The sequence below is a fragment of the Tupaia chinensis genome, unplaced genomic scaffold, assembly GCF_000334495.1.
Source record: "Tupaia chinensis unplaced genomic scaffold, TupChi_1.0 Scaffold000622_1, whole genome shotgun sequence".
In the NCBI taxonomy this organism is placed as follows: Eukaryota; Metazoa; Chordata; class Mammalia; order Scandentia; family Tupaiidae; genus Tupaia; species Tupaia belangeri.
Genome location: NW_006160142.1, coordinates 6624850 through 6634352, shown reverse-complemented (window position 1 = coordinate 6634352; position 9503 = coordinate 6624850). Strand labels below are relative to the sequence as shown.

At 45.7% G+C, this 9503-nt stretch overlaps 1 protein-coding gene across 1 annotated transcript in view; it reads right to left on the bottom strand.

Moving 5' to 3' along the window:
• The window catches only part of EML6 (EMAP like 6), a gene marked incomplete at its 5' end in the record, with an annotated part of 331238 nt that overhangs the window by 75894 nt on the left and 245841 nt on the right, over window positions 1-9503 (bottom strand). The window contains one exon of the mRNA XM_027775960.1: window positions 8527-8658. Coding sequence (XP_027631761.1) covers window positions 8527-8658 — 132 coding nt within the window. The remainder of the gene's footprint in view (window positions 1-8526; window positions 8659-9503) is intronic.

Sequence of the window (9503 nt, the reverse complement as noted above, 5' to 3'; positions counted from 1 at the left end):
GTTTTTGGGGGAGGCGGCACCCCATAGTAAAAAAAAAAAAAAAAAAAAAAAGTTTAAAAAGTCTTAATATCTGTTTATTCACAAATGTATAAATAGAAAGATGCTTAGATCACACCATTGCATGCTGTAGATAGGGCTGCTGAACAGCCGTTTGGACAATCATTTCCACATCCTAAAAACTAGGATTCCCAATAAAAATGTTGCTGTTTAGTACTGAGACTTCATTTTAGCTTTCTCCTTCCTAAAGACATATTACTAGGGCATCTATTTAAAAATTTGTGTGTGCATGTGTATATATATAAATCTCAGGTACTGCTACCATGACTATATATATTGTGGCAGAATTTTCTGTATGTATCTTCCAAATGGTCTGTTACAGACATATTCTCCTTTATTGGCATTTTTGTATAATATTCAGCTTGGTCACAAGTTGTTAAACTACTTGGTAATGTTCTTCAATTAAGTATTTAAAGAAGGAAAAACTGGAATCCCATATGTCATATGATCTTAAGAACTAAAATATGGAATATTGGTGGGCAGTGGTATTAAGGCTAAATCAATCTTAAAGGTGTACTTAGAATTCAATACTTTTTTTTTTTTTTTGAGAGAGAGATTTTTGCTATAGGGCACATGTACTTGCTAAAGAAACAGAGACAAAGAAACAGAAAGCAAGAAATCACCTCCCAGGGGAATGGCCATGCTGCAATCCCTTCTCCAATGTTCTCCTATTAGGATCTTGGGCATGCATGCACACGCACCTGGTGTGAATTTCAAGCCACCGGGTCTAGGACTCAAACCACAGTCGGCCATGTGGAAACCCAGTACCTCAACCACTACACCATCTGTTGGCCCCAGAATTCAATATTTTTACCAGTGAGCTCTCGTTAGGTAAATCTTTAGCTAATAGATATATACTTTATAGGTATCTGTTACTGTGAGGGAGACTTATTGTATAGTCACAGATTAATAATGTGTCATTTAAAAATTTTAATTATTTTTGGACCAGCAGTTAGCATAATGGCTATGTTGCTGGACTCCCATGTAGCTGGCCACAGTTCAAGTCCCGGACCTGGTGGCTTAAACACGCTGGGTGTGTGTGCAGGGGTGGTCAGAATCCCGAAAGGAGGGGGCAGTGTGATTCCTGGACCCAGCGGCTTGAGAAACACGCTGGGTGTGTGTGCAGGGGTGGTCAGAATCCCGAAAGGAGGGAGATGGAGAAGAGACAGTGGTACGACTATTTCCCACAGGGGATGCTTTCTTACTTTCTCGCTGTGGTAAGCACACTGCCCTCTGACCAAAAAAAAAAAAAGAAAGAAAGAAAGAAAGGAAAAAACAAAAACAAAAACAAAAACAAAACCTCATCAGAAAACACTATCAAGACAGTCCAGGGAGGTACTCTGATTGCATGAATCTCAGAGACTCTAAACACAAAGACAAACAGAGAAGTGCTATGCAGAACTATGCGGGGGGTGGGGGAGGCTGGGGGGAGCTACCCTGCCCACATCGCATTCTGCCCTCAAGCGTGGGGCTCCTGTGGTCCTGTTTGCATTCTAGAGGCAGATGTTGGCCCAGGAAGGGTCAGGCCTAGACCAGACTGAGCTTTCAGAGTCTGTCCTCTGGGAAACTGGAATTTGTAAAGCTGAATCAGTGGGTGCCTAGTTGAGATGAGAGGAGGTCTTTGGAACTGAGGGTGGCATTTGAGGGCAGCAGAGATTGGACCACGAGCAGATTACTTAGGGACAGCCTGCTTGTACAGAGAGGGAGGCCAAAGGCAGACACAAGACCCAGAGAGCAGGGGACCCTGAGACCAGCTCCCCAGACTGGGAGAGGAGAGAAGTACCTGCTGGGTTGGCTCCTCGGGAGGGATGCTTCCTGCTCTTGGACTCTAAGAGATATCAGGCTGCCCCTCAGCCTAGTGGTTAAAGGAGCTGGGCTGGATCCCATATGGCTGGCTGCAGTATGAATCCCGGCCCTGCAGCTTGAAAAACATGTAGGGCACCTTGCCTAAAATCTCAGCAGCAGAGAAAAATTAAGAAGAGGCTTAGGTGTGGCCACACCCCACTATGGGGTGCTTTCTCTCACTTCCTCTCTCGCTAGTGAGCATACAAGCTTCTGGCCCTTAAGGAGGAAGAGGGAGAGATTCCAACATCTTTCCAATAAATTCATCCTTCATTATTAAAATTTAAGCTGGTTTGAACTGATTTCTGTTCCTTTCAATCAAGGATGTGAAGGAGAAAAACCCTATTTTGCGTTGGCAAAGTATATGTCTATGTTTCCCTCCTCTACACATTTTCTTTACTGATAACATTACACTGTCTTTTCATGTTTTAAAGCATAGAGGAAATATTTGGGTCACTACTCTGGCAGTGGCGGGGGGGGCGGCCCAGACTGGGAGAGGAGAGAAGTACCTGCTGGGTTGGCTCCTCGGGAGGGATGCTTCCTGCTCTTGGACTCTAAGAGATATCAGGCTGCCCCTCAGCCTAGTGGTTAAAGGAGCTGGGCTGGATCCCATATGGCTGGCTGCAGTATGAATCCCGGCCCTGCAGCTTGAAAAACATGTAGGGCACCTTGCCTAAAATCTCAGCAGCAGAGAAAAATTAAGAAGAGGCTTAGGTGTGGCCACACCCCACTATGGGGTGCTTTCTCTCACTTCCTCTCTCGCTAGTGAGCATACAAGCTTCTGGCCCTTAAGGAGGAAGAGGGAGAGATTCCAACATCTTTCCAATAAATTCATCCTTCATTATTAAAATTTAAGCTGGTTTGAACTGATTTCTGTTCCTTTCAATCAAGGATGTGAAGGAGAAAAACCCTATTTTGCGTTGGCAAAGTATATGTCTATGTTTCCCTCCTCTACACATTTTCTTTACTGATAACATTACACTGTCTTTTCATGTTTTAAAGCATAGAGAAATTTTTGGGTTCACTCCTCTGGCAGTGGCGGCTGCCGCTGCTGTGCGTGTGCGTGTATCTATAGAGACACAGAAATCTTCAGAGGACAAAGAGCAGAAGCAAAGAGTCTGTATAATCCACATCTAATAGTTCCTGAACAATAGTAAGCCTATTCTTGCAGAATCCACACATTTTCATTTAATGGAAACGTCTGCTGACACAGAGTAAGAGAACTGGAAGAGAAATCACACGTTTTACAGGTACCCAGGGCTTCACGGTCCACACAGTGCCCCACGTAAAGCATCCCGGTCACTCTGCAGTTTATAAGTTAGAACAATTTCCAAATGGGTTATAAAAATCAGGCTGTTTTCAGTGAAGATGGAATGAAATGTCCTACTGTGGCTTGAGTCACGAACTGGTAGGAGATGCTAGAGTCCTGATATTCCTAGAAACTAACCCACGGCATGTGGAAAACATCCTGGTTTTCTCCCTCTCCACATACTTCTTTCTTTCTCAAGCATTCTCCGCAGAAGCTTCACTCAGGGTGGCTGATGTTCCTGCAAAGGCCTGATGAGCTTTTCAGTTTTCCTGAGACCCTCAGTTGCCATGGGCACGAGAGGCTGTGGAGCCTCTGGCTGTGCCAGTCCCCGCCCTGACAAGCCAGCTGGCTCTGGCAAGTGCTGTCACTACTTCCAACTGGATCAAAGGAGTGAAACGGATCACTGCTTCTCAGTCTGCTCTCTACCCCTGCCAGGCCCTCGAGCGCCCTGCTAGGGAAGCTAGGCTGGTCTTGAGGCAGCAGGGCATGCTCTTGAGATTGGGCATTTTGGGAACTGGGGTGCCAGGAGCACAAGAATATCAGGATGACACATGTCTCATGACTATGGGATGGAGTTAAACCAGAGTTAAACCAGACTCACGGGCACACTACTCTTATTCTGTAGAAGGTAGAATTCCTCCCCCCAAATTCCAAGTGTTCTCTTCTATTCCCAGTGCATAGAAACCATTTGGTCTGATGCTCTCATCTGACTGAAGGAACCCGCAGGTGGCTTTTCAAAGACCTCGGCCTCCTGCCCCTGCGCCTTTTCGTCATCTGGTGCTCCAGGAGCTGCCTTGGGCAGATGACGGAAATTGCCCCTCTCTCCACTAAGTGATGGCTCCACACTGAAAGACTCTATGCAGACCTTCACCCAGGCTCCCCAAGGCAGCAACACTGCTCCAGGCCAAGAGCTCGTGCTCTGCATCTGGGACTTACTGCTCTTTGCACCCCTCTTCCAGCAGCTGACACAGGGCATACACATTAGCTGAACAAAAATTTAAAAAACCTCTCACAAATCAAAACCACAATACCACCACCTCATACCCATCAGGACAGCTACTTACAAAATAAAACCAAAAAATAGCAAGTGTTGGCAAGGGTTGGGGAGATTGGTTCCCTTGTGTACTGTGAGTGGGGGTGTAAAATGGTGCAGCTGCCGTGGCAAACAGAGCAGTTCCTCAAAAAAACACAAATAGAATTACCACGTGATCTGGCAGCTACACCTGGGTACCTACCCCCAAAATTAAAGGGGTCTCAAAGAGATGTTTGTACACCCATGTTTATAGCAGCATTATTTTTGTTTTGTAATTACCAAAGGGTTGGCACACTCACACACGCAAGGGATAAGAGAGGGTGACAGAGAAAGCACCCCACAGCTGGTGCGTGGTCATCTTCAGTCCCCTTTCCTCCATTTCACCATCCCATCAGGATTCTGGGCACCCCTGCCTGGCATGCTGTTCAAGTCAGCATGGCCAGAACTTGAACTGTGGTCGGCCTTATGGGATCTGGTTCCTCATGCACAGGGCCCATCGCTGTGCTTTGGGGCCAGCCCCCATGGCAGCATTATTCACAACAGCTAAAATATGGAAACAACCCATATGTCCACTGACAAATGAATAGGTAAGCAAATGGCAGGATATGCATTCTATAGAATATTATTCAGGTTTTTTTTTCTTTTTTTGGAGAGGTTTTTGCTATAGGGCATGTGCGTTTGCCAGACAGACAGAGAGAGAAAGAGACAGAAAGCGAGAAATCACCCCCCAGGGGGGATGGCCATGCTGCAATCCCTTCTCCTCCATTCTCCTCTTGAGATCTTGGGCACACATGCACACACGCCCGGCGTGAGTTTAAGCCACTGGGTCTGAGACTCGAACCACGGTTGACTACGTGGGAGTTCAGTGACATAGCCATTACGCTAACTGCTGGTCCCTTATTCAGTCTTAAAAAAAAGGAAATTCTCACACATGCTACATCATGGATAGACCCCAAGGATAGTATGCTAAAGGGAGTAACCCAGTTATAATAAGACACATTCTGTAAGAGTCCACCTATATGAAGTGCCTCTAGTAGTCACATTTAAAGAGATAGAAAGTGGAGTAGTGATTGCCAGAGTCTGGGAGAATGGAGAGTTACTGTTCAACAGGGATAGAGTTTCAGTTTTACCAGATGCAGAGTTCTGGAGATGAATGGTGGTGACGGCTGTGTAACAGAAAGAATGTAGTTAACACCATCAAACTGTATACTTTAAAACGGTTAAGATGGTAACTTTTTTATGTGTATTTTACAACTAAAAAAAATTGGGGGGGTCAGCCTGTAGCCAAGATCCCACAGAGCCAACTGTGGTTAATCCTGGCCCCAGTGGCATGAAAAATACACCAGGCGCATGTGCATGCGTGCCCCAAGTCCCAACAAGACGGAGAAATGGAGAAGGGATGTGGCGTGACTGTGCCCCTTTGAGGGGTGCGTTCTCTCTCTGTCTCATTCTGGTGAGTGCACTCCTCTGGCAATTAAAAATAAAGATAACTAAGAACCCTCTTTATCGAAACTTACTCTACAGATTTAGACACAGTGGCACAGGCAGTAGGGTACCACTGTGTGAGGCTGGAAAGCCTTTCCTTACATGGGAAGCCCAGGTTCAGATCCTGGACCAATCTACACACACTGGGCGCAGTCGTGTTATGTCTGCGATCCTAGCTAACTACGAGGCTGAGGTAGGAGGGATATGGCATAACAAGACCTATAGAAAATACCTATTTTTCTTTCTCTCACAATTTTTTTTTTAATTCCAAATAAAAAACTTTTCATATATCCCATTTTCTCTTGGTCCTCCACTCCATAATATTAATAACAATGAGTTTTAAACTCCTAACAGTCATCGTAGCAGGGTGTGAGTGTGTGTGGGTGTTGTGTATGTGTATGTGCGTGTGGTGGATTCTGAGTAAGCTTACCACGCCCTAGTCCGCCGAGCAAGGGAGTGGAAAGTGAGGCTCAGCTGCAGTGGTGCACACATAGACCACACCTTGGGAGGCTGGAAGCCGCCCTTAGACACAGATTTGGTTCCTGGCCAATCTGGACATACTGGTTTCACTGTGTGCGCCTGTGGTCCGAGCCGACTGGGAGGCTGATCAGAGATGCCAGTCTAAGCCCTCGGCACGGTGCCCAGTCAGCACTGCCCAGACATGAAAGCAAGAGTGACTTATCTGATCTCCCTTTGCCCTTACTGGGACTTGACCTGTCTTTTACAACAACTTGTAGGCTTTTTCCCTCATCTTTTGCACTGCATAAAACTCCCGCAGGTTATAAAGCTGAAATAAAGTCCAAATTCCGTGCAGCAGATTTTGACTAAAGGCCTGCCTGGCAGAAGGATTGCCGAGCCTCAGCCTATGGCTACTCTTTGAAGAAATACTTGAAATAAATGTCTTGGTGTGTCTGAAATAACCTCTTTTAGGTTGAGGCCCTCATCATCTTTCTTCTGGTTTACACTAGCTACTCTCTGGCTCCAGGCTCACTGTCCTTCTGCAGGATGGTAGGGACACTCCAAGTCCCTCAGAGTTACCTAGCACCTATGGGATAAAGGTCGGCATGAAGCTTCCTCACATAATGTGACAGGTCCTTAATACTCTGTCCCCATCAGCCTCTCCCCATCCCCCTCCCTTGCACCCGCAGCCACTCAGCATTACTGTTTCTTAACCACCCGTGTTCTTCCCACCTCTATGTCTTCACACACCATGCTGCTTTGCCTGGAATGCTGTTCCTTGCCTTTGCCATCTGGTGAATTTCCACTCATCTTTAAGATCCAGCTCAAAGGTCACACCTTCTGTGAAGGCCCACGCATTCCCCTCGGAACTCTTTCCTCAGAGCCCACAGCGGGCTTGGAGCTTTTCTACCACGGTGGCTATGACCTCTTTGAAAGAGGGACTCTGGCCCTCCCTACATGCCTGCTTTAGATTCTTAAGATTTGCCAAGTATCAGGAAAGAGGGTTTAAAAGCGACCCACTCCATGGCACTGAGGTTCTGCCCTGGGGACTTCATGCTGATTGGACCATCCCCAGTCCCTGCTTGCCACTTTCTGGTGACTCAGCACTTCTTGCTTCCAATCAGTCTGCGCTCTCACATTATCATCACAGCACAAGCATGTCCCTCACTAAAGTATACCCTGCAGGAAGTAGGAAGCATTACTCATTCCAGGGTCTTCCACATTTTCTGGCTTACAGCTTCGCACATGACAGAAGCTAAATTTGTTAGATAAATGGATAAGTCCTCATGGACTTTGTGGGCATGACTTGGAAGAGGTAGGGGCAGACTGGGAGACTTGGAGAGCAGAGAAACTTTAGGCAAGTTGAATGTCACTCTCTACCTGGCTGGAGGATGAACATTGCATGAGATTGCTGGGGCAGTCCTCCAGGAGGTGGAGCTTGGTTGGGAAAGGGAAAACAGTGAGGAGGAGGAGGTCTGAGACTAGGATGCAGCAAGCCTAACCCAATGGTGAGGTAGTGGCTTGCTACTGTAACAGAAGACATTATGTGTCATCAACTATCTTAAACACCATAGCTTAAATTAGTAATCATTGTCATGGTAACAACAAGAAAATGGAAAATAACAAGAAAAAGAAGATGGATGGGACCAGCAGTTGGTGTAATGGTTATGTCACTGGACTCCCATGTAGTAGACCGTGGTTTGAGTCCCAGACTCGCTGGCTTAAACTCACACTGTGTGCATGTGTGTGCATGCCCAAGATCCCAAGAGGAGAATGGAGGAGAAGGGACTATGGCAAGGCTATTCCCCCTGGGGGGTGATTTCTCACTTTCTGTCTCTCTCTGTCTGGTGAGTGCCCATTATCGAAAAAAATTCTCAAAAAAAAAAAAAAAGAAGAAGATGGAAAAAAATACTCAAAATGTTACTAGCAGCTACTTCTGTGTTGGAAAATTACAGACAGTTATATTGTTGTGTCCCCCTAACCTATTTTTATATAAAATTTAACTGCCATTCTCTCTGGAAATAATAGACAAATGTCTGTTTTGTTTTAGTTTGCAATAGGATGTGTGCACTTCCTAGAGACAGACAGAGAAAGAGAGAGAAATCACCCCTGGGAGGGTGGTCATGCTGCAATCCCTTCTCCATTCTCCTCTCAGGATTTAGGGAATACATGCACATGAACTTGGTATATTTTTCAAGCCACTGGGTCTGGGACTTGAACCATGTAGTTGGACATGTGAGATTCAGCTACTTTAACCATAACCACCATGTCACTGACTGGCCCTGGACATGTATTATTTTAAAAACCAAAATTATATTTTGAAAGCCATCATATACTTTACCTCTAGAGTCCCAGTCAATATGTGTAATATAACTAGAAGCGCCTTTACAGATGCCAACCCTTTTGCTTGTAAGTACATTGTAAATATCCACAAAGTTATCATGGGATGCCACAGCAAGGTATTTTCCTGTGTCTGTAAAGGAAAATGTGCAGTTAAGATCTAGACATTTCATATGGAAATTTACCTCTTAGAACTTACTGTTTTTGAGTAGGAAAAAGGTCAGGGAAACATTTAAAACAGTCCATTCGTGTCACTGTTTTTGTCCCAAGCTTGTGGTATTTCACAAACTATCTGTTGACCCAGCTGCTTTGGCACAGCAGGGATGCAACTCCAAAAAGACTGGAAGCCAGATAGTGACCTCAGGCTTGGATCCCCAGGTTGGCTTGAAAACAGGCTGGGCACACAGGGACACAGAGTGCCCAGGATCCCAAGGAGTTAGAAGGCTGAGGAAGGGGGATTGCAGCAAGATGAGACCCTACCAAGGGTGCTGCTCTCTCTTTTTTAAAAATATTTTTTTAAGATTTATTTATTTTTGGGACTAGCAGTTAGTGTAATGGCTACGTCGCTGGACTCCCACCTAGTTGACAGCGGTTCTAGTCTCAGACCTGGTAGCTTAAACTTATGACAGGCGCGTGTGCGTGTGTGTCCAGGATCCCGAGAGGAGAATGGAGAAGGGATTGCAACGTGGCCATCCCCCCTGGGAGGTGATCTCTCGCTTTCTGTCTCTCTGTTTCTCTGTCTTTCTGGCGAGTGCACATGTCCTATAGCAAAAACCTCTCCTCCCAAAAACAAAAGTTTTTTTGTTTTTTTTTTTTTAGATTTTATTATCATTATTCTTCAATTTTGACGAGAGAGAGACAAATAGAGAGAAAAGGAGAATAAGAACACAAGCTGCCAGGTTCGAGACTCAAACTGTGGTCGGCCATGTGGGAGTTCAGTGCCTCAACCACCATGCCATCTGCTGGCCCCTCTTTCCC